Raw genomic sequence first — 26,468 nt, forward strand, 5'->3', positions numbered from 1 at the left:
TTCGCTCCTAGAGGGAGTGAGGGACCTGCCGCGCCCAAATTGCCACATATACCGCCCCTCTCCCTTGGCCGCCCCAAGCACCTGCTTCTTAAGCTGGTGCCTGGAGCCGGCCCTTGCTTTGGTGAGGAGATCCATGAATGTGGGGATGTATCATCCCTACACCAACCTAATGGAAAGTTCCATGAGGAGGTAAGGGTCACGATGGGACACTTGCCAGGCAACAGCCCATGGCCTTATGTAAGGCCCCCGGTGGTCTAGGGATTATATAAAATGAGGTAAACAAGGTAATAAATCATGGCCTTATGTAAGGCCCCCTGGTGGTCTAGGGATTATATAAGAGGAGGTAAACAAGGTGATAAATCATGGCCTTATGTAAGGAACGGTTGAACCAATCGGTGTGGGGCTATACATGTGATAAACACATGATTCTCCTTCTCGTCCAATCCGTAGATGTGTGATTATAGCCTAATTGGGTTATGTAATGTTGAGAAAAACTATAAAAGAAAGCTTGTAATAAACAGGATTCGATTCAGCTTGCAACCACATTGGTCGTGTGCTTTATCCGCTCCACATGGGACCCCACAAATGGGACCCCACACATGAAGATATCTGAAACTTGCACTTTTGGACTTCTTCACCTACTTTTTCAGTTTTTACTTAAATTTGAACATTTCCATGCAGATACCAACAGCAAAATTTCACCAGCTCAAAGTACATGGCATGGGCTCAATTGTAGATTTGCTACTAACTCCATGCATTGAGCAGACTGCGAAACAGATTATGTTTCAGAGACTCACAATCTGCCTCTTGGTTTCCCCCATCCCTGGCACAGTATATCTCCCCCAAACACTGGCACAGCTGTACTGTCCAGCACGCTGGATGGAAGAGGCAGAGCCAAGGTTTGGGTTTCTCCTAATCCCCACCTCCCTGCATATGAGAGAGAGAGTAGAATCTCCCTCCCACACTGTTCTCCATGATACAGGTAGCTGGTGCAGGGATGTGAGGGGAATTCCTCACTCCCCTGCATTCTGTTCTAGGTAACATAGCCACGCCACGTATAATTGAGGTTGTCTGACACATCCCATTACAAAACCTTGTAACTTTGCCAAACTTAAACTGTTCTGGGAGAAATTTCCCATGCCAGGTGTCAGCCTCGGGTAATTTTTGTGGTAGTTTCAGCTAAAAGGGTTAGAGAGAAGTATGTTATTTTGCCTGTGTTGAAAATATTCTCACAGCCATTTCATTGAGAAGCTATAATGACCCCATGCTTCATCATGTTTTGCTTTGGTAGGGTTTTGGGTGGGAAGGATGTTGTTTTGTTTTAAATGTACTCTCTACAATGTGTTTATATTAAAGAAGACCAGGTCAAAGAAGTATGCCTGGCACTTGGAGCGGAAGGTAGTGAGGTTTGTGATGGTCCATAGTTCCTGTGGGAGTTCATTCCACAGTTTGGGACTGGCCCCCAAGGCAGAACATGAGGCATCCCAGAGCATGAGGCAGCCTTTTAGGTATGCTGGGCCCAGCTTATTGAGCACCTTGAAGATAAGGACCAAGCTGTTGAACTGGACTCCATATTCTATGGGAAGGCAGCATAGATAGCATAGGACCAGTCTGATGTGCTAGCAGTAGTCCATGTTGCTGAGGAGATGCACTGCAGCATGCATATGCAGAACAGGCCGTACTCTGACCCTATATCACAAAATAGAGATTTGCCTTGGATTCATCAAGGGGTTGATTCTTCTACACATGGAACTCGCACTAAAGTCAAAAGGAGTTTCACCATGCAACAGGCTGGCAGGATTGGTGCCTAACATTTTTTGATAAAGATACTCACACTGAATCATAATTTAATTTCACTTTTCTTTCCAGGTGCATTATCCAGCCATAATTAGCTCTATGGAGCAAGGATCATGTTTTTGTTATATGTTTGTACAGTTACTAACACAACAGGGTCCATGACTGGTGCTCTTAGGTGCTCCCACAGTACAAATAAATATAATACGTGTCCTAGTGATCTCAGATGTATAGATCCAACAGCTAGAATTCTGTGCTACAGTAAAAAATATTTAGACAGTGCTCTTCCTTGATGGAGATGGCAGAGTTCAAAGGAAATGTTAGCCAATTTCAAAATAAAGTTCAGTGCTTCTGGGCCTGATTATCTTCCCACTGATAGTGGTTTTACTTCAGTGGAATTGTCCCTGATTTACAGACGCACAAGTCAGAGGAAAACCAGGAAAATTAGTTCTATTCTGGTTTCACACACAGATGAGCGTGATTCTCCTCCCACACGAGAATGAATCAGAAACAATTCTCTTGAAGTCAGTGGTGTTAGACTAATGTAAAACCAGTTGTGAGAGACTGAAAAATCAGACCTTGGGTAATTATTTCAACAAGCTGTTCCTGGCATACCTCTGTCAAATCTTTGTTAGTTCAGTAACCAGGTGACTATGATGATGACAACAGTGAGTGCAGCACTGTTTTGGATTTCTAACTCAGATTTAAGCCATTACCATTTGTCTCCTGAAAGAAGAGGGGTGCATTTTTCCCACCTGCTTCACATGTAACTCACATTAATGTTAATGGAAATTATGCATGTGATGCTAGATGCCAGATTCCCTTTTACCATGGAAACTGATATCAAGTACATAATTTAGTATGTGCTTGTTGGCACCTGCTGTGGTTTATGTCGCAATCCAGTTTTATTTTAACTCTTTGTCTTCACCTGCTTATAACTCTGGGAAAAAAACACCTTCTCTTAAACTGAAATTTTACATGCCCCATCTCAGCTGAAAGGTGAACTTTTTCTTCTTGCAAGTCTGAGGAAATCTGTTCAGCCATTTTTGATTTATGTGAGACTATAAACAAATTGTAATTTGCCTAAGGTAAGAAAATACTGCTATAATCTTTCCCATAAGATAACTCAAAAATGACTGAACGTTAAGACTTTAACCTAGTGTGTACATCCATGACTAAGCTTTAAAGAATTGGTGAATAGTAAAGTTATGTGCAATTGAAAAGCATTTCTGAACGTGCTCACAGAGGTTTTTCTACAGGTTTTAGGACATCACCAATGCACTTTTTTCCTTCCCAGTTTAATAAGCACAAGAGCTTCTGCTCTTAGGCTATTGCTTGGACAGTTTGCATAAGGAAGCTAGAGAAGTTAGTTACCAGTAATTGTAGTTCTTTGAAAGTATTGCCTGTGTATAGTCACACTTGTGGAAATAACTGTGCTTGCATGAGCTCAGAATCTTCTAGAAAGCAGTGTCCCCTGGGGCCATTCACACACCTCCCATTTTAATTCTTTGTGCAGGAGTGTCGTGAACTACGCTTCATTTACTTCTGACCACTGAAGGTGCAATGAATGCCTTGTAAAACAGTGGCTTGACCTTGGCTCTCAAGGGTACTGTCACTGTTATCACAGATAAAACAAGAGCATCCAGAAACAGAGATCTAAATGGCACTATAATCTCCACAAGGGAGACCTGATTCACTAACAGTGTAACAGGGTACGGTTCTAAAAGTCTCCTCTTGTTTTTTACTTTCCCCAGCTTGATCATTATCCTCCAGCAAGTTACAGCCTGCCAACAGCTTCTGACACTCAGTTCAACTCCCCAAAGGCGCTCTTCCTGGGAAAAGTTATAGGTGAGATTACGTTTTAATAATTTATTTTTATTAAACATTTTCAGAGAGAAAAAAATATATATATATATAGAAGCACATGAGATTGTGATGTTCATAGTGTCTGCAGTAAGGCACCCATTGGACATCTCATTTTTTACTAGGTTCTTAACCTTTACTGCAGCCTACACCCCTTTGGTTCTCAAAATATGTTCTCGCACTTATCAAAAATCGTTGAAGTAGGTCAGTTCTTTAAACCTAGATATATTTTTTGTTTGTATATTACAGTAATCATTAAAAAATGTATAATGTTAATAAATACATAGGTTTGATTAAACAAAGTAGTTGTACTTATGTGCCTGTGCTTAATTTGTGCTTTCGATGATTGACCTTCTAAAAAAAGCTGGCACGTCTCGCACCCCCAGAAAGGGCATCTTGCACCCCCAAGGGGTGCGTGCACCCCAGGTTAAGAACCACTGTAACTAGTAACTAGAGAGACAGTGATGTTTTGGTTAAGTGGGATATACATCAGGCAGGGATACTACGTTGTTATTGCAAAGGACAAGGGGACACCTAGATAAACCAGGGATAAAGTAAGCTATGGCTAATATATACAGAATGTAGATCATATATAAAGTTCCAGGGAATGTCATTTGAGACAGTACAATTGCACAGTTTCTGTCACCATTCAGATTTGCTGGGGGGGGGCAGGAGCAATAGGTCTGGTGCTGCTTTGCAGTGAAGTATGGGAAATATTTAGGAAATTTAGAGCAGTATCTTTTATTGTGAACTCATTGCCCACACTTTTATGGCTCATTTTCAGAGGTAGTAGGTACCCAAAAATGTCACAGAACTCAATGGGAGTTTCAGGTGCTCAACACCTTTTGATATTCAAGCGATTACTTTCTGTAAACCTTTACTTAGCCACAATAGTTTGGATTACAGTGAAGAGTCTGACTCAAAACATCATGAACTTATGTTTTCTTTCTGCAACACCATAATTTAAATGGTAACTTGTGAGCCACATGGAATGTAACTGCCCCACAAACAGAATCTGTATGTAAGCTTCCTGTATGTACCATACCTGAAATGATTGTATCACTACCGTATTTCCAGCCTGTTCTTCTGTCAAGGTGATATAAGGAAGGCCCTATAAAAGTTAGATCTTACATTGTTTGGGGACCAAATGAGATGTGAGGGGGAAAGGACTTTTGAAGAGGAAAGGAAATCAACTACAGAATTTTGTAATAACATATTTTTTCCATCTGCTTCATTTTTAGTCTAGTTTACCTTATTTTGTGATTTTCTGTGAAGTTGGACGTCAGTGTAAGGTTCTCTTTGGTTTAAATCAAGCGAAGCTAGGCTAACATTGGAGCTGAATCCAAAACTCAGGTTTTATTAATTCTTCTGCTTTTAGGCTCAGTAAAACAGAATAAAAATGTATCATCAGAATAACTGTAAATTGTGAAATGGGACATGAGCAATGATTTTGGTGCTCAGCCACGTGAATGCAATATGTTACAATAGAATATCTAGTCTCATCTTGCTGACAATATGAAACTTGAGTGACTTTACTGCTCTCTGAATATTTCCATCGTATAGAGCTGAATTACAGCACACAGAACATTCTGAAATTTAGAGCTCCTAGTGCCCATTCTACTGGACAAATCCTAGGTCCATTTAATCATCAGTAGAATAGGCCCAGGATGCAGGAGATGAGGTGTAGTCACTCAGCAGCTGTAATCTTGGAGTGGCTCAGGGCTTGCCTACACTGGCAAGTAAAGCAGCTTTTTGCGCTCAAACTGCAGCCGTGTACACACTGCCAAGCCACTTTGTGCGCAGAAACTCCTCAGTTGCAACGCTGCAAAAAAACCACCTCGACGAGCTTCATAAGGCTATTTGCACAGAGGCTCCAGCGCTCTATTGCCAGTGTACACACTTGATTGTTTTCTGCGCTCTAATTGGCCTCCGGAGTTGTCCCATAATGCCTCAAGTGCCTGCTCTGCCCATTGTTTTGAACTCGGCTGCCCTGGAGACATGTGCTCCTCCCCTTTCAAAGCACCATTTCTGACAGCCATTGCATGTTGTGACGATCTGCTCCGGGACACAAAGTAAACCATTAATGTGGAATGCTTGTGCTGTTGAACCCAGGTATGTGTGAGAGAGACAGAGAGAGAGAGAGAGAGAGATTGCTGTGCAGCGAGCCCAGGGAGGGAGGTGGGGGCTGTTGTCAGGGTTTCCCCCTTCCCCCTGCCTCAGGGCTGGTTGCTTCCTGCCACTGTCTGAACTTACAAGACAGCAGAATGACACACTCTCTCTGTCCCCCAAAACACACTCTCTCTCTCCCCGGCTCCATACACACACACACACTCCCTGTCACACACTCTTTCCCCCCCCACACACACACACTTCAGTTGAAAAGCAGCTGGCAATGTAGTAGGATGCCCATGGAACAATGGGATTGGGAAACCTGCATCATGTGATGCTGTGCCTGCTCCATGAGGCATTGCAAACCCTTCTGAAAGCACCTTGCGGCCAGTTGCACAGTGGGATAGCTACCATAATGCACTGCTGTCTTTGCCATTGCAAGAGCTGCTAATGTGGATACAAGGACACAAGGAGCACAGTGTGGACACGCAACAGCGGTTTACTTCCAGCATTTTAATAAAAGTGGTATCACTTGTGGCGCAGAAACTTGCCAGTGTAGACATACCCTTAGATAGGGTGGCTGGGAGCTCATCTCCTCTCCCCAAACATGCCCTGTGGAGGTTCTGCTAACAACAACAAACTAACAAAAACCAGTGCCTGATAAAATATATATATTGGTGAAAGATAAGGTTTGGATCACCCGAGGCGAATTCCTGGCCTCCGCACTCCACCCTGATTGCTTCATGTGAGTGGTTTGTCTCTGGGCTGACAGCTATCTCCAGACATGTCAGCTGTCCGGGCTGTTCAGATTTAGAAAATCATCAGACTATGATGGTGCTGCCTCCACAATGCATTCTTCTAAAGCCTGACTCTAGTCCTCAGAAGTCGGATGGATGAGGAAGCCTTATGTGGCCCCAAGGGTGTACATCCTCATTACATATGGGAAAAGCTTGGGGAGAAAGTGAAAGAAGATATGAGAGAGAAAATATACGGACGAGAGTATCATAGAGAAACCATTATAGGGAAAAAGAAGATAAGGCAGCAGAGGGAGAGAAAAGTTAGGACCCTAAACATTACAGGAAGAGATGTACCATACTCTATAGGGGAGGGGGTGAAGAGGGAAAATTGAATTGAAGCCAGGAAAAGAAAGAAAGCAAGAAACATTATGTGTAAGTTACATTTTTAAGAGTATTAAATGGAAAGTTGATTGGCGGTACCCAATAAATAGGACATACTCTTATGTCTTTAAATTGCAGGGTCTGGATTAGATTAAATTGCGGGCAGGATTAGATAGCATTATAACACTTTTCACCCTACTTAGTGGTGCTAGTCCTGGGCTGATGAATGGTGGGTAAATTTTCCAAGCCCTGCAAGTAGCTTGGAGACCAGCCAGCTCTATCCCACAGATGCCACCTGGTCAGTATTATTTCCTTTGTCATGTTTTAGTGCTGTCCTCCTTAGGTTTTTTCTTAGCGTTCCTCAAAAACAAACTGCAAGAATTGAACAGGTTATGAAGCTTTTTGCATCTAGGTCACTTGCCTGAATCCTGCTTATGTTGGCAGGAACTGAAAATCATCACCACCACCTCACAACTGTTTGATCTATATGGAAAGAGATATTGATTTAGCCTGGTTTCTAGGTACCTATGTCACAAAAATCACCTCCACGTTTGACTCCTTGCAAGTAATAATAGAGGCTTCAAGGTCTGGATGGACATACGTTACTACCCTCTAACTCCTGCATGTGTTCCATCCAAGTCAGAGCTGAGGCACATTACCGAGACAGTGTGAGGAAGCCTACATTCCACCTGTCCATGATGTTCCTGCTATGTAGCTACATAGAAGAGATCAGTCTGCAGTAATGTCATTACATTACATTACATGTGATATTTTTCAAAATAACCAAACTTGACCCTATCTTTTTTTGCTCTTCTTAGCAGAGTACATCAAGTCTAGTTTGCCTAATTTGGTTTATGTGTCAAGGGAAGTGCATAATATCTGTGAGTGGTTCTAATTTGGATTCCTTCTTCTTTTCAAATTTGGCAGGCTAAAAACATGGAATTAAATTGAGTTCCAAAATGATGAGTTGGCTCTCTGTAAGATGTACAGACTAGTAAACATAATACAGATAACATCCACCATATAGATGTGTGTGGTGAAGTCGCAGATTTTCCTTCTCATTAGGTGCATTCAGGGCATAATGAAGTCAGCACAAACACTGGCTAAATCAGTAGAGTGAGAGAAAATGTTAAAGGATAGGAATAGGCAGGGTGCCTTGGAAAGGAATTGGGGTCAGCTGGAATATATATGGTCTATGTTTTCATATGCTATTATGAAAATCAAAAACAGTTTCCATGTTTTTTGAAATGTTATGTATCATCTGTCATTATAAATTATATTGTGTATATTGCTTTGCATCCTTTGATTGATGTTATTGCTTTGCCTTTTTAGTGTTTTAAGTTTATTTTTTAGCCATTAGGAATGTGATTCTTATGCTTTCTTTGCTTATTCTGTTTAGATTGACTGTCTCTTCAAAGTGGGACATTTTATTAAATAAAAGAATATCAGTGCCAGAGAAACAAAAAGAATTTACTGTGCATAACAAAGCAAAACAAAAATCTCTGGAGAGACCCTGACTCACTGGTATAATTGTTGCACCACTGCCAGTTGCCATTGATCAGATTGAATAACAATTGCCAGGGGGAATGCTGAGTGAGGGGAGTGGAGGTCAAGGTTAACATTGTTACGTGTGTTCAGCACAGTTTGAAGGGCACACTACTGGCAGAATCTTTCTAGTGCGTTTAAAGCTCCTAATTGCTACATTATCCTGGCTAGAAGCAGGTCCAGTGAATCTGGAGGGAGTCTCACTTAGCAGAGGTGTGTATACAAAGGTGATTATCTATACATCATCATATGTACAGTTTGTAATGTCCTATATTCCATCTAGGAAAAGGGGTATATTTGAGAGGCGGAGTGTTTGATTTTTGTTTTTGTTTTGTTTTTAATCGATGATACTCAGTCTTAATTATCTCTGTTCTGTTAGATTTGATGCTTTCTTGTCTTGAAAGGTGAACATGAAGCTATATTTACAAAGCCAGCTTGTACTTTTGTGGAGCATTTTGGAACCATCCTGCTGAGAAACAGTTCTACCTGTCTTTTTTTTTTCCTTCTTCTCTTCTCTTTTTTTTTTTTTTTTTTTTTTTACTACCTTTATTTGCAGATGTAGCAGGGTGGTTACCCACTCCTGCCTTGAGGGGTTTAAAGACAGCCCTGAGGGAGGGCTGTTGGAAGGGAAAAAGCTGCTAGGCTGATTGGGGAAGTAGCCGCAGTTGGGCCATGCCCCAATCTGGCCTCAGCTGGCCCTATATAAGAGGCTGGGAGCCAGGAGCTCAACAGTCTCTTTCTAGCTGTGGAGGGAGACGGGCCTGGCTGCAGGGAGCTAGAGACAGAGTACCTGAGTGGAGCAGGGATGGGGAAAGGCTGAGGAGCTGGGGAACTCCAGCCTGGAAAGCCCCAGGCTGCGGCCTAGCAGAAGGCCAAGGAGTACTGGGGGTTGCAGAGGGCAGCCCAGGGGTAGGCCAGGGCAGCAGGTCCAAACCCAACCTTGCTGGTGATGAGTAGGCTGATACTGCAGACTGCCCCAGGGTGTGGGGCTAGGCGATGACTGGCAGTAGCCTATGACTGAGGCAAGGTGGGGATAGTGGGTGGCGGTTCCCCGGGGAGGGGAGACCCTGAAAGAAAGGGGTTACTGTCAGGGGGCAGCACCCCAGATAACGGGGGCCAAGAGGCAGTGGGACACCGGCCTGCAGAGGGTGCTCCAGAGCTGGGATGAGCTAATTCCCATGGACGACCAGCAGGAGGCACCACAGGGGTGAGTCCGCACTGCTACAGTAGAGAAACAACATATCCTGCCAGCTTTTCTTTCTATGACCATGTCACAGTTCAGGGCAACTGAACCTGTGCTTCCCTGTAGTGGTTCAGCAAGAACACCCACACTCAGGCTTCTGGCTTCTAAGACTTTGCCTTTCTTGGATGGAGACCTGCATTTCTCTCCCTCCTGACTGGGGTATTTCTAGGCTGAATGGTTCTCTACTTTCACTGTGTTATTCCTAGCAAAAGACAGCCTGCCTAAGCTTCCTGCTTCACTTCCCTCCTCAGAAATGTTGCACAGTGTAATTGCTACACTTATAAGTTAGCACACAGCACTTCCTTTACAACATATTGTATTTGTAAGATAAAAGCATTACAGAGAAAATATTAAAAACAATAGAAGAACCGACACGCATGCTAATAAGCTTACCAGAGATCACCCCAACTCCGACATGAGCTCTGGCAGTTGATTAGGGTTTCAGAACCCACACAGGGGTCTATTCTATGGTGACAAGTTCATAACAGCCTCAGATTCGAACTAGCACTCGGTCTCATGGAGCCTCAGAAGGCCTCAATGCCTTCCAACCTTTCCTGAAGTATTGGAGCCCTCCATGGACCAGAGGTCCTGTCAGCTTGCTGGATTAGGAGGAAGTCCCTGAGCCTGTTTAAAACCAAGCTGTTTATCCAAAAATCCTTCCTTTGTCCATTGGCCCTGGATAATCCAGATTGAATCTTTGAACAGTCCTCCTGTGACAGGTGATCAACAGACAAAAGGTCTCCCCTCAGGACAAAATTTCCTCCCCCCCCCCCACTTCTGAGGTTTTCCACGTCACACATATTGTCTCAAAACATCAATCATGTCAGCTATATTGTTCAACATAATCTTTTGCAGTCCACATTATCTCCCAGAGATTACATTAATCCTTCTTCCTCCTAAAGAAGTTCCATACAATCCCATAACAGCACACAGACATTCGCATTTTCAATGCAATGAACCCCAAAAGTGGTGTATGTAATTCAGTAGTTTAACTTAATTCCATAAGACATGCCCAGGATACTGTTATATCTGTCACAGAGCATTTATATCCAGTCAGAGATTAGTACTTGGACAGCACTACCACAACATGAACCCAGTCTCAATTGAAGGTGCTATCACAATACAAATGATTAATAAAATAGTCAGCAAATGCCTCCTTTTTCTCATAATTGTCCTTAATATTGTGTGCTGTCAAGTCAGGAGAATTACATTAGAAACATAGAAACAAGCAAAAATTATTGAATTGCAAATGTAATTGGAGAGCATATTTTTCTCTTTAAATTGAAGATTTCTCTGTGTTCCAGAAATAATTACTGAGTTTCTGAAATAATAAATCCTAGAAAATGTAGGCAAGTACTTTTGCTAAAAGCAAATGTGCAGAGATTTGAAATACAATAATAGAAGATAGTGTTTATTCTTTGCAGAAGCCTGAAAATAAGGGGTTTGAACTTGTAGTCCTTACTCAGGCGAAACTGGTTAAATTGAACTGGGCATTTTTTATTATCCCAAGCAGGATTATGACTTCAAGTGGCCCACAAAGGAGAAGGAGCCAACAAATAGTTGGAAACAGGATCCTATTTTTATGTAAATGTACCTAGTAATAAAAAAATGGCAAAGGAAAATTAGAGGATATTTATAACCAGAATAGTCCTTAATCAGACAGTTTTTTAAAAATGTTCCAGTAGACATCAGCACAGCTTTCATCTCTTATTTAATAACAGTGAGACTTTGAAGATTAACACAATGAGATAAAAGCAATGAGGTTCCTGTCAAGATTCTTGACTCTATGAAAGATAAAACGAACAAAAAATAGGAAAATGAAAGGTTCTCTGAGTAGATATGGGCCTGATCCACAGAATTGCAGGGGTGTTTGGATTCCAGGTGCAAGTTTCTGCCCATTAGTGAGATAGAACCGAGCAGTGAGGTTCAGTTCCAGATCTCAAAGTCCTCAAAGTGTGAAAGGTTTTGGATGTGGTGTTCTGGTCCATGCCCATCTCTAGTTATGAGGCCTATATGACCTTCAGTAGTTTGAATCTTGAGAAAACTAAAAGCATGGCTTGTACCATGTTATTTTAAGAAACTAATATCTTTCCCTTTCACCGGTAGCGAGAGAGAACTAGCTACAGAAAATTACCCCTGTTTTTGTAAAATAGTCATTCTAGTAACAGAAAAATAATAATAAACTAAAAAAGGCATAGTTTGAGGGTTCTCTCAATAGGGATAGCACCAGGCACAAAAAAATGTAGACCAGGTTGAGTAGGATGCCAGGGGGTACAGGAATTTGTTCCTGGAAGGCTTTTCTTTATTAATGAAATACAAAATGCTTTTTAATTGGTTTCTTGTCAAAAGTGAAAGGAAGAAGTTAAAAAGCAATCCACATAGAAACATTAAATGCAATCTAAGAAATCAAAAAATAGAGACACAAGCCCTAGCCTGTTGACCAACAGCTTCTCAACTCAGAGCTTTCCCTGACTGAGCTCTCTACGGTAGAGTACCAAGAGACTTCTTTTATTGCCACATCTCCATCAAACCCTAGTCACCTTCAGGTGTGTCCGTAAACAAGGTAGCAAAAAGCTATAATGAGCTATTATGGCAAAAGCTGGCAAAACCCAGGGTGAATCATATCCTGTGTTTGTAAACTGATTTGAGGAAGATAAGCCACAAATATGATTATTATGCACCATTCATGTCTTAAACTGAATTGCATAGTCCTTCCATCATCCAGAATAGATAGGATCATTGTATCAGGCTATTTACTGCATATTCCAGTAGCGGGCTCCAAAGAGGCAGAAACACGACTTCTGCATGGGCTGCTTAATCTAGGACAGTGGTTCTCAACCAGGTATGTGCGTACCCTTAGAGGTAAGTAGAGGTCTTCCAGGGTGTACAACAACTCATCTAGATATTTGCCTAGTTTCACAACAGGCTACATGAAAAGCACTAGCGAAGTCAGTAGAAACTAAAATTTCGATTTATTTTATAATTATATGGTAAAAATGAGAAAATAAGCAATTTTTCAGTAACTGAAGTGTGCTGTGATACTTTTGTATTTTTAAGTCAGATTTTGTAAATAGTAGTTTTTAAGTGAGATGAAACTTGGGGGTATGCAAGACAAATCAGCCTCCTGAAAGGGGTCCAGTAGTCTGGAAAGGTTGAGAACCACTGATCTAGGAACATGTGCAGCAATGCTCTTAACTAACAAGTCCATTTGCAGCTAAGGTTAGTGCCCCATCTACAGCTACCACTGCCCACCAGCTTTTCACTCTTCAGATCTTTCTTCATATTTCTCCCAGTTTCCTGTATTTATAGAATCATAGAATATCAGGGTTGGAAGGGACCTCAGGAGGTCATCTAGTCCAACCCCCTGCTCAAAGCAGGACCAATCCCCAACAGTTTGGACCTCTTTTTAAAGCAAACTATTTACTCACTTTGAATGGAAATCCTTAAATTATATGTGGTGGCTGTTCTTCACTTGTGTGGTACACTGTTCTATCTGGACCTCTCGCTAAGGATCTGAGACATTCCCTGTCTTTAATCTTACCGTGTGCTAGGACCTGATCCTGCATAGCATCCTCCGCCCTCATTGACTTCAGTTGGATCTCAGGATACTCAACATCACTTTGCAGGATTAGGTCTTAGGTATTTTTGACTTCTGCCTGAAACTGACAGTAATCCCCACCAACCTTTTCTTCCTCCCACAGTCTTCCATCCTTCCCTCATTGCCAAGAATATTCCCATATCTTCTAAATTACAGATTTCTATCCTTTTTACTCTAGAGTTTAGACCAGAGGTTCCCAAAGTGGGCGATACCGCCCCCTGGGGGGCGCTGGAACGATCCAGGGGGGCAGTAGTAGCCTCGGGTGCAATTGGGGGGCGTTGAATAAAAATAAGGGGGCGGTGGAAGCCTAAAGAAAGAATATAAGAAAATTTTGAAAAACCGTTCGTACATGTTTCATCTGTTGTGTAACATAGAGTTAAAGTTGTAGTGATTACTTTATTTTCCAAATAAATTCACAAATTATAACCGATCAGGTGTCAAGTCCGCCAACAGCTCTTAACAAGCAAGTGTTGGCAGGCGAGCGTGTCGCGCATTGTCGGGAAGTCCAGCATGCATCGGCAGGAATATGTGCGTGTAATGACTTGTTTACAATACGATACTATAAATAGGCGACATGTATGAAATCTAATTTAGATTGTTTCTTAATTGTGTAAAAAGCAGTTAACAATAGTGCAATAAGTATTTAAAATTTTTTATTCATATTCAATACCTTCGATCTTTACGGATTACGGATCACATACAAAGCAAATTGTATTATTGTTGTTTCAATAAAACAGCAATTTACACGTGAGTATTTTTAGACATTTTCTTACATATCTACCGTACGTTTCTGTGTCTCCAGTGCTTACTAATAATAAAATCGTAGCAGGCTTGTGTCGGTACAGTACTATTTGAAGTGTACAGTCAATATATTTGTCATATTTTTTATTACAATATTAACAAAAACGGGAATGAAATCATAAAAAAACTGTTAACTATTAACATTTATTTATATCTATCGAATCATCTGTGTTAATTGGTAAATAAGGCGTGTGTTAATAAGGAACAATTATTTAAATAAGGGCAAACTAAATTAAAACTATTAACTGATTTTTAATTGCATATTGATTATTTTTTAATTAATTATTTCTTGATAAATTTAGTTTGATATTTGACAGTTTAATATCAAATACATATATCTAATGCTGAGCAAAGAACAAAACCCAGTTTATTAGTTTCATTAGTATTTAGTTTGGTTGTCTTTTGCCATCTTACGCAAAAACCACTGTATACCTGATGTCGTGGGCGATATTCTAACAACACATCTTTCTTTACTATATTGTAGGACATAGGTAGAAATATAGATACATAAAAGAACACAAATTTGTCACTGCATCTTTCTGTTTGTTCGCTTAAAGAAGGTAGATTTCCAGGGGGGCGCTGAGTAATTTTTTTTCTGAAAAGGGGGGCGCTGAGTAATTTTTTTTCTGAAAAGGGGGCGGTAGGCCAAATAAGTTTGGGAACCTCTGGTCTAGACCATCTCTGGGAATTGTTTTGTATGAGTAACCTAGGCAATCTTGTAGAATGAGCAATCTCATTATTTTATTGCTTGTTGTACAGTATCTGAGATGTCTGAAAGATGCTATATACTATGTGTGAAAAAATAACTGACGGGAATGTAGAGACATTTAAACATCTCCAGTTTGTCATTTTGAATAAAATTACACAAGTCTCATCTGACATTCAGAAAGATTTGATAACACCAGTTAAGTGTAGCTGCACAAAAGGCAAAGTTACATTCCACTAATTTTCCTACCTATTGCATTTTTACTAAGTTATAATGTCTTATACAACTTGAGGTTTTTTTCTTAGCATGAAAGAAAAGAAACTCTTTCACCTGTAACCATGTCACGTCTAGTACCAATTTATTACTTATGCTGCTGCTTCAAAGGGGCAAAGAGTGGGAATGAACATGACAAGTTCACAAAGGGCACCAATAAACCCCAGTACCAGCCCTGTAGAACCACAATAGCACAGAAAGCTTATTCAGAGAATTGAGTGCACTTTCAAGGTTCATAAGTCATAACATCAAATATTATATAGGCCTGGAAAAGAAAGACACAGTTATACAAAGATGTATGGAGGAAAGAAGGGGCATGTTTTAATTTTCCACCAAATGTACTAGGATGACACACATGAAAATCCAAAGTGACTGCCTTAATATAAGTAAGGGTCAGAACTGAGTGATAGGAAATTGAGTCTCTCCATCTTTAGTTCACTGTATTGTGCCTGGGCATTGCATCTTCAGAGTGTGCATTATTTTATATAAAATGGGCAAATTCTAGCTTACTGTGCAGTTGCAGCCTAACCACATGCTGAAAAGTAGCATAAATGTGCATTCATATTTTAACTAGAAACAGTCTCATACACAACCAGTCTGGGCAGATTACTCTGCTCTGCGTGTCACTTTACTTAGAGGTCATTTCTTGTAGGGATGGGCAAGCTAGTTTTGCTTAATTTCATAAAATCATACAAATGTATGCCTGGAAGGCACCTCAAGCATTCCTGAATTCCAGCACGCAGTGCTGAGGCAGGACCAAGTAAATCTAGACCATACCTGATAGGTGTTTGTCCAATCTGTTCTTTAAAACCTCCAATGCCAGGGATTCCACAACCTCCTTCAGAAGCCTACTCCAGAGTTTAACTACCCTTATAGTTACAAAGTTTGTCCTAACTCCCTCTTGCTGCACATTAAGCCCATTACTTCTTCTCCATCTTCAGTGGACATGAAGAACAATAGATCAGTCCTCTTTATAGCAGCCCTTAACATATTTGAAGATTGTTATCATGTCCCTTCACAGTCTTCATTCCTAAAGACTAAACATGCCCATTTTTTTAAAAAGGCTCATAGGTCGGGTTTTTCTAAACCTGTCCTAATTTTTGTTTCTATTCTCTGGACTCTCTCTAGTTTGTCCACACCTTTCTAAAAATGTGGCACCCAGAGTTGGACACAGCACTCCTGCTGAGGCCTCACTAATGCCAAGTAGAGCAGGACAGTTATCTCCCGTATCTTACACACAACACTCCTGTTACTACACCCTAGAATGATATTGGCCTTTTTTGCAGCTGCATCATATTGTTGATTCCCATTCCATTTTTGATCCACTATACCCTTTTGATTCTTTTCAGCAGAACTACTACCTAGCCAGTTATTCCCCATTTTGTAGCTGTGCATTTGATTTTTCCTTCCTAAGTATGGTACTTTGTACTTGTCTTTATTGAATTTCATCTTTTTGATTTCAGGCCAATTCTCCAATTTGTCAAGGTCATTTTGAATTCTGATCCTATCCTCCAAAATGCTTGCAACCCCTTCCAGCTTGATGTCATTCACAAATTTTATAAGCATACTCTCCATTCCATTACCCAAGTCATTAATAAAAATATTGACTAGTACCAGACCTATGACTGACCCCTGTAGTGACCCTCTACATACAGTCTCCCAGTTTGACAGTGAACCATTGATAACTATTCTTTGAGAAAGGTCTTTTAACTGGTTATGCCTCACTTTATAGACCCATGGTTAGAGCACTTGCCTCTATGTGTGTTCTCACCACCTGCCTTTAGCCAAGTGGTTAGGGCATTTGCCAGGGATTTAGTAAACCCAGATTTGATTCCCTGCTCTGGGGAAGGGACTGAACTCAGATCTCACACACACACATGCACAACCACGTGAGCATCCTAACTAATAGGATATAGGCTATTCTGAGGAGAGTTGCTTTCAGTGTTGGCATGAGAACAAATGGGTATAAATGGGCCATGAACAAATTCAGGCTGGAAATTAGATGGTTTCTAACCATAAGAGTAGTGAAGTTCTAGAACAACCTCCCAGGAGGAAGTTTAATTAGTTTAAAGAGAGCTCTGGATATAATTGTGTGTGGGGTTGTATGACAGGTTTGATTGCGATGATAGCAGGCAGGGGTTGGCAGCCCAGGAGGTCCCTTCTGGTTTATGTTTTAGGTTCCTAAAGCCCATTGTAACAGCCTCGGGCATTGGTGCACCTCAGTCCATCCAATTTTCTGCCTGCGGCAAATAAGAGTTTAGTCTCCCATGGGCTATAATACATCGGTCTAATTCCAGGTGTTGGGTTTATTGTACGTGTGCTGCGTGGTGGTGGTGACCTATGATGTACAGGAGGTGAGCCTAGGTAATCTGGTGGTCCCTTCTGTCCTTAAACTCTGTGATTCAGTCTCTCTTGATGAAGCTGTTCCACTTTGTACAAATACTTAAATATTCGGTGGGCTGAGAGAGTGAGTGAGAATAACTGTATAGCTTGGTGATTAAGTCACTCACCAGAAGTGGTGCCCTTCCAACCCCTCTAAGGCCTGGTCTACACTACGGGTTTAGGTCGACTTTAGCAGCGTTAAACCGAATTAAGCCTGGACACGTCCACACAACGAGGCCCAGCGACTCAGGTAAGACACAAAAGAGCTGGTAGCTGTTTTAATGGCATGAATAGAAAGGCTTTTCCACTCACCAAGAGCCCCATAACTTTACTAGGACACAAACTCTCTTGGCTCTATGTTCAAAATCCAGCATTGTCCCAGCCAAACAGGGACTCTGCGCAATATGTTATCTGACCAGTCCCAGCTTAGCAACACAGCTCACTTTGGTTGAAATTTAACCTGATGCAGAGGCCTGCACAAGACCTGTTCACTACTTAAGTCCTACTCAAGCCAACACCATAAGTGAAGTATAGATCTACTGTACATAGTACTGACGTGCTGCACCGGAGTGACTTTCACCCATTCTGTCTATTTACAATCAAGCTGTACAGAAAAAATAATTAAAGATATTCATCAAATAATGTTAAGTATGAATAAATTTGAAGAGTTGGCAATCTATTGATGGATATTCCACAAGCAGCAAAAATATAAGTTAATGAAATAAATTAGTCACTGTGAATTATTTGCTCAGCTCCCGTTATTACAAACAAAAGGGGAAAATATAAATTATGGAGAAATACTTTTACATTTTCTTTTTAAGCCAGATCTTTGAAGTTATGTGATTTTGTGTTTCTTCTAATGGAAATTCTTCTGTTATTTAAATTACTGATTAAAACGTGACTGATGCCTTGTTTTGAAGGTTTTTGATCAAAGTTTTTAAAAGGTATCAATACTGTTTGAATCTGCTCTCTCCAGTGTGTACGGTAATGCAGTGATGTCTTCAGATAATGCAGATAATTCACCACATACTTACAGCAGAGAAGAGTAATAATACAATCAGTAACCACTGCAAATGCATTCTCTTTATTTTTAGGGTTGCCCTTTCCATTCTAGGCACCTTAGATTGAAATGGATACCCCTTAAAATAAAGTAAATGCATTTGCAGTGGTTGTTAGCTATTTAAAATTGTTTAATAAGTCATTGGAAATCCATTCAATTCAATTCAGTGTTTTTGAGAATTAATTAATAAACCAGTTAGAATGACAGTTCCGTTTCTTAAAATAAATGTGTTTGTTTATGGCCATGGCTGTGTCACAGCAGCTTAGTATATCCAATATCAAAACCGGAAAGGCAGTATGGTCTAGAGCAAAGGTGGGCAAACTACGGCCTGCGGGACCGTCCTGCTCGGCCCTTGAGCTCCCGGCTGGGGAGGCTGTCCCCCCTCCCCTGCAGCCTCAGCTCGCCATGCCGCCAGCGCTCTGGGCAGTGGGGCTGCGAGCTCCTCCAGGGTAGTGCGGCTGCGAGAGCTGCCGGGTGTAGTATATTAAATTGCTCCCCGTAGGAATGTGCTACTTATGGTGTACTACTTACAGTTGCTAGTCCTGGTGCTCTGAGTGGCATGATAAGGGGGCGGGTAGCGGGGGGGTTGGATAAGAGGCAGGGAGTCCTGGGGGCAGTCAGGGGACAGGTAGCAGAGGGGGTTGGATAGGAGTGGGAGTCCCAGGGGGGCTGTCAGGGGGCGAGGGTATGGATAGGAGTCGGGGCAGTCAGAGGACAGGGAGCGGGGCGGGGGGTTGGATAGAGAGTGGTGTCCCGGCGGGGGGGTCTTGGGAGGGGGCGGTCAGGGGACAAGGAGCAGGGGGGGTTGGATGGGTCGGGGATTCTGAGGGGGGCAGTCAGGGGGCGGGAAGTGGGAGGGGGCAGATAGGGGGTGGGAGCTAGGCTGTTTGGGGAGGCACAGCCTTCCCTACCTGAGATGTAGTGTATTAAATTGCTCCCCGTAGGAATGTGCTATTTGCAGTGTACTACTCACAGCTGCCAGTCCTGGCGCTCCATAAGTAGCACATTCCTAGGGGGAGCAATTTAATACACTACACCCAGTGGCTCTCGCAGCCACACTGCCCAGGAGGAGCTTGCAGCCCCACCGCCCAGAGCACTGGCAGCACAGCGAGCTGAGGCTGCAGGGGAGGGGGGACAGCCTCCCCAGCCGGGAGCTCAAGGGCCGGGCAGGACGGTCCCGCGGGACGTAGTTTGCCCACCTCTGTTTTATAGTCTCCCTCAACATAGAATCCTAGCACATTACAGTTTATAACATACCTCCTCACAACATCCCTGTGAGGTAGAGAAGTACTATTATCCCTAATTTATGCATGGGGAACTAAAGCATAGAGAGTGACTTGGTGAAGGTCACAGAGGAAGTCTGTGGTAGAGCAAAGAATCCAGCTTGGGTCTTCTGAGTCCTAGGTTAGAGCCCAAACCACTGGATTTTACCCTTCTTGCAGCTAGAGAAAGGCCTATTAACTCCTTTATGACAAACACCAACACAAAGTCCAGCTCAAAGACAAAACAGTCATTTTGTGCAAGCTCATCTTCTATGCATTCAAAGAAGTCAGGCACATAGCAGCTGAGACTCTGGGAGGGAGGAACAAATCTGGGTCTGAGAGACTTAGGTGAAAATATCTACAGAGAGAATAGCTAAAACTTGTTTATTGTTTGGGGCACAGGTGTGGGATGAACTGCTCCTCTTCACTGTACCCTATCTTGTTTGGAAACAAAGGGAAGGCTTATAAATAAAAATAGAATTTTATTCCCCTATGTGTATGCTACATTCAATATTGCACGGAGCAGAATTATTTGAAATATATTCCCCTCAAGCCATGGCAGTGCTGGCTCCTCATCTGATTTTCTTGCGTAAGATGGAAATGCAGAACACTTTCAATGACTAACCTATGGAGGCAATATGACATTTCGAGGTTGTCCTTTTAGAAAAACCATTGCAGGAGACAGTATTAATTTAAAAAACTCCAGGTTATTAAAGAAAAAAACGCATAGTTGATCCAAAAAACGTGACTGAATAGAACGTTTTATCTAAGAAGATGATACTGCAAGCAAAACACAGCATCAAAAATTATTTTAATTTGCCTTAGCAAAGCCAAACTGACTTTCTTCTTCTTGATAAGGCTAGTAGCACTTGACAACTCCCCTTTTTTTCCTTTCACTTACCAAGGAAATAAAAATAAAAGATGACTCAAAAACTTAATACACCATCAAGGGCACCGTTCTGCAAAACCTTCCCCCGTAAGTGAAATATATTTTGGACACACCTTTCTCTTTATGAGCAAACTGTCCCTGGTTTTCACTGTGGCTTAGTGAGTTCTTTTGAATAGGTAAGTCTCTTAAGAGTGTATGGTGTTTTGTTTTATTACAATATGGCATACAATTCTCAAGCTGACAATTTTATCACCTTTTTTTTCTCCCTTTTCAAGTCTGAAGAAGGTTAATTTGGGGGAGCCATCTGACAAGAATGAAGAGGGAAATGGTGGATGACTCAGAAAAAAATGCTTAAAAGATTGTAGGTCTAAATACCCTTTTTTTGATACAGGCCTTCTTAACCCACACTGGATTAATCCAAAAGATGGTGTTCAATCACCATGACATTTCTGCTCGCAGAAGCTAATATTTGAGGTCTTCCAGGCTCATAATATAGCCAGCCACTCATACAAAGTACTACAGTATTCTTCAGTAATGGTCCTTAACACTAAATCTTCCAGTAGTATTGATTTGGGTAGTTACTGAGGCATATCACGCTATTTATTTATTTTTTATAAAGGGATACATTTCTTCCCAAGAGAATAATTTTGTTTCAAGGGCAACGATTTTTCTACTGGTGTGTATAGCATTTAGATGTTGTTCTATTTCCACTCCATGATGCAACTTAGCCTGAGGGCCATCTGTGATTTATCTGTTTGGATTAGAAAATAAAAGGCGAGTTGAAGTTAAGGCTTCTTAACACAGGGACACTACATAATTTTGCTTTAAATTTTTATAATCCCAGTTCACACAGATGGATCCATTTTTTCTGGCCGTTTTGCATGTTAAATTTGCTAATGGTGTTGTAATGGTAGCAAAATCTAGTATAAAGTGGTGTTAATAACCTGTCAGGCCTAGAAATTACCTAACCTACTTTCAGGTTCTGGGAAGTGATTTATTTTGAGTGGCTTCTGTATTGAACATGTTTAGTTTCACCAATTCATTTCACAACATGTACCTGAGAAAATGTTCTGTCTTTTGCCCAGTGTACATTTAATACGATTTATTATCAATTCAGCAGTTTTTAACGCCCTAAATAGTTTGGCTCTGTAACAGGGTGCTGGCTAGGAGAAACAAACCAGGCCCCTGTTAGCCCTGTTCCAGAGGAAGAAGTGTATTAGTTGGGCTGGCTGAAGGGCCACACCCTAATTACCAGAGTGGATCCACCTGCAGGCCTGGGTAGCCAGCCTGCCCTATAAAGCTGGCTAAGAGACAGGAAGCAGGAGGAGACAGGAAAGGGCAGAGCATAGGCTCTAGAGCCCTGCTGGCTGCGAAGTAGTTTCCCAGAGTGTTGGTTCCTGTAAATATCTGTAAATAATAGGTGGTGGGAACGGATACAAACAAAAAAGGACACGGGTGCTGCACTTCAGTTGGTCTCTGACTGCGTTTGTGGAGGGGCCAGGAGCGGGCACTGCTACAGGCTCCCAGCATCTGAGAGACTGTCTATCTCTTTTCTCAAATACTATTGCAACAATTGAGGTCATCTGAGGTTCCTGAGCTGAGAGCTCCCTGCTGATGTGAAAGAGAGGGAGGAGAACTAGCAGCAGGGTCATCTCTGGTAGGGAGGGGATCCTTAGCTTTGGAGTTTCCTTCTTGTCTCCTAAACTTGGGACCAATCTACAAAGAAAAGACCACTAGTTTTTTTTAGGCTTTTCCTGAAAGGTTTGGCATGTGATAGGATGAGGGGATGAGTGAAGAGGGCTGGTTAATAAAAGAGCCAGAGGAGGATGGATTGAGTAATATTTGGGGATAAGAAGAGGTTGTGGGAGAGGTATTCTTCTTTACAAGATCTATACATGTAACTCCTGTTTGAGTGCCCTATTTGATCTTCTGTAAATGCTGTAATTCAATATAGGGTCAGTTAATTAATTTAAATTGACATCCAGAAGATCTCCGATAAGCACTAGAAGTGTTTACAGCATAGGACTGGATGTTGAGTCTGGGATCTATTTCTAGTACTGCCACTGACTTCCTGTGTAACTGTAAGCAAATTACATAGTCTTTCTATGCCTCAGTTTCCCCATCTGTAAAATGGAGATATTAATAACTGTCTCACAGGAGTGTTTGTAGGGTTTAATTTCTTAGCATTTATCTACAACTTGTTTTCACCAAGTGAAGTGGTGGTGTTTTATTTATTAAAATGTAGCCAAAAGAAAAACTTTCTTACTCCTGCTTTAAAATGTAAATTCAAAGAAGGAATTCAGTAGAGGATATCAGTACACCCTGAACAGTTGTAATGTGAAATGTTTATTTAAATATCACTGTGACATATCATGGTATAAACCAGAATAATCCGCAGCTGCATCACCCATACCCTGCAATCTTGGGTGCCTTACCAGCTGCACTTAGGTTACACTCTGGCTCTCACCAGCCTTGCTTATGCTTCAGGGTGTCCTGAACAAACCCCCAGTTCCATATTTCCTCTCCTCCTCCCTCCCCCCCCCCAGAAATATTTGTCCTGTACTGCTCAACCCTCTCCTGGACAGTACAAAATATTTTAAATCCATTATTCCTTAAAATGAATAATATGACAGCTTATTATCTCAAATAGTTATTCAGAAACTTCAATTTAAAAACACTGGATTAGAAAAACAATAATGTAAGTTTATTAACTACAAAGAGAGATTTTAAGTGAGTATAAGTAATGAGGAATAAAAGTCAGAATGGTTACAAGAAAAATAAAGACTTTACAAATACCTGTCTTAACAAACTACAGTAGAACCCCAGAGTTTCGAACACCTCGGGAATTGAAGTTGTTCGTAACTCTGAAATGTTTGTAACTCTGAACAAAATGTTAGGTTGTTCTTTCAAAAGTTTACAACTGAACATTGACTTAATAGAGTTTGAAACTACTATGCAGCAGAAAAATGCTGCTTTCCCTTAATTTGTTTTTTATTTTTTTATTTTTTTGGTAGCTTAAGTTTAACATAATACCGTACTGTATTTGCCCTTTTTGGGCGGGGGGAGGTCTCTGCTGCTGCCTGACTGTGTACTTCAGGTTCCAAATAAGGTGTGTGGTTGACTGGTCAGTTTGTAACTCAAGTGTTCATAACTCTGATGCTCTACTGTATATCAGATTCAAGCAAAGTTTCTTACCATATGCTTTCAACAATTTTACTGACCAAACCCAGTAGGTCAGGATCCTTCCCCCAGAGTGCAACGCTTGCTTCCTTTTTCTCTTCAGGTGTAGTGAATATGATGGGCAGGGGAAGAAAGGAGATGTCTAGGGGTGTTTTTCCCTCCTTTTTATAGTTTCAGTCTCTCTTTTGAAAAACCTTTCCAGCTAGGCACTAAAAGAGAGAGAGTCTGTGTGGAAGGATTTCCCCTGCTGGCTTTTCCTCACTTGTTTGAGATTTCTTTGTGTCCCTTCCTGCTTGAGGGCTCTGTTTACTGCTCAAATACAAATTAAGCAGAGCACACATTCCTTTGTTTAGTACAGTCCTGTTTGCCAACCTTGCCAGTTTGGGCAGGGCTGTGGGGTTTGGAACATGTGTTAATAACACCATTTGGGGAAATCTTATAGCTTGACATACAATGTTGCCACACACATTTTATCAGGATGATGCTGACCAGGAAATGATTAGTTTTCACATGATACCTTACAAGACATGTCTTGTACATAAATTATTGCAATAGTGTGTAGGGTTTGAACACACAAGAATGTGTAGGGTTTATTCTGTCACAATCACAGCAAATAACTAAACCTTTTGCAAACTTAGAATTGGGTTGTACAGACCTGTTCAGGCCTTCAAATGTTAAGTCAGGTTGTAATGCATAGTGCCCACTATTATCAAGGGGCATGAGTGACTGTCATTAAACTGCATTCTGGGGAAACCAGAGTTCAATTTACACAAGAAATCCTCTATCTGATTTCCATCTGGGGGCGGGGGGGGGGGAAGTAAGGCTGTCTTATTTTAGTCTTTTGACAGTAAAGAAAGAGGGCTTAGCTTCTGAATTTCCACACATCTGACATTACATATGAAAAGCATCAGCTCTTACAATGTGAAATATTAATTGACTAAGAAGATAAATTGGCAAGGAAAGTAGCATTTTTTCACCAGACCCTTTATCTTTGTTTCCACTTGAATATTCACCTGCATCAAGCCAATTGTCTTTTAAAGCCATTTTAAAATAAGGATACACCTCTACCCTGATATAATGCGACCTGATATAACACGAATTCGGATATAACGCGGTAAAGCAGTGCTCCAGGGGGGCAGGACTGCGCACTCCGGCGGATCAAAGCAAGTTTCACCTATAACGCGGTTTCACCTATAACGCGGTAAGATTTTTTGGCTCCTGAGGACAGCGTTATATCGGGGTAGAGGTATAGTTATAATGGCTCATGCGGTCTTAGTAACTGGTTGGCCTAGCGATTGTCTTACTGTTTTGTGGAGTAAAGCTCTAGGAGCCAGATCCTGTCATCGCTCCCTTGAAGTTAATGGCAATATGATAATTTACACCAGCTAAGGATCTGCTTTGTGTGAAGGCAATTGAAACTCCTCATGTGAGTTATGGAAAAGTTGCCTATGTAATAATGGAAAGGTAAGGATCTTACTAAATTTAAATGAGCTTTTTTTTTTTCTATTGTGGTTATAGAATCCTGTATAATGTATGCAGCACAGCTCAATTATCCGCCGGTCTCTGGGGACACCCAAAACTTGAATAAGCAGAGGGCCAGTTAATGACAACTCACCTAATTTTAAAGAATGCCAGATGGCTCTACAGACTGGCTGGCTACTGCAGCCCTTCATAGCATGCTGGCATGCTGTTTTCTGACTCATGGGATTGGGGACCTAGTGTGTTGCCTATCCCCAGTACAGACTGGTTTTTAGAAAGTCATGTTTAATATCAAGATTCCTAGGGGAAGGTTACTCCATGTTTTCCAGAATAGCATGGAAAATGGAGGACAGGCTGCAGGCCAGCAGTCAAAGGACAAGGACTCTGGTTTTTCAGTGTCATTCTTTAACTTGCTGCAGACAATTCCCAGTAATTTCAAACTATGCAAACACATTATTCTGTTTGAGCTAATGGGCTCCATCCTCAGCCAGTGTAAATTGGTGTGGCCCATTGACTTCAGTGAGCTGTGCCAATTTACACCTGGATCTAACCCGCTATTATTATATATGGGATTTTACAAAACAGAGAATCGATAATTTAAGTTAAAAATAGGAACAGGAAGTGAACGAGGAAGGGGAAGGTGATAGCAACAACAAAAAGATCATGTGGTCGCTTATAGGGGTGACGCTGAAGTGCTAATGTTACATAGGTTTTTGTGGGGAAGAGGAGGAGGAGGGTTGTTTTAAAAAGCAAATGATTTACAAGCTTCCTTGCCGTGTATTTTGACAAGGCACTCGAAGGAAGGAAGGAAGGAAGGAAGGGTGACGATATAGCAGATGGTATGTGGAAGAGGTTCCAGGTATAGGGGTCACATGGAAGAAGACACTGCTGCTAAAGGAATAATCAGATGATTAGCTTCAGCTAAGCAAACAGGCTATGTGAGGGTTCCTATACAATGGCACCTTTCTGTCATGGTTACTGGGCTAGCTGCACTTGGACTCCTCTCTGGTCTCTTCCACTGCACCTCACCAGGTGACAGGCCTCCTGCCTTCACCTATCTCTCACAATTCTCCTCTCTCACAGCCTCCTGCATTCTTCTCTGGTTACTCCACAGGCTCAACTATGAACAGTCCCTGCAGGTCTCTTCCTTCAGGGGTGTGACCAGC

The 26,468-nt window shown here is 41.6% G+C and overlaps 1 protein-coding gene across 4 annotated transcripts in view; it reads left to right on the plus strand.

Annotated features, from left to right (window-relative positions):
• CNTNAP2 (contactin associated protein 2) overlaps nt 1-26,468 on the plus strand; it is a 1,641,691-nt gene that overhangs the window by 1,546,318 nt on the left and 68,905 nt on the right. For all 4 annotated transcript variants that reach the window (XM_008179187.4, XM_065583877.1, XM_042842751.2 and 1 more), the window contains one exon: nt 3,549-3,642. In XM_008179187.4, the coding sequence (XP_008177409.1) occupies nt 3,549-3,642 (94 nt within the window). The remainder of the gene's footprint in view (nt 1-3,548; nt 3,643-26,468) is intronic.

The sequence above is a fragment of the Chrysemys picta genome, chromosome 2, assembly GCF_011386835.1.
Source record: "Chrysemys picta bellii isolate R12L10 chromosome 2, ASM1138683v2, whole genome shotgun sequence".
Taxonomy (NCBI): Eukaryota; Metazoa; Chordata; order Testudines; family Emydidae; genus Chrysemys; species Chrysemys picta.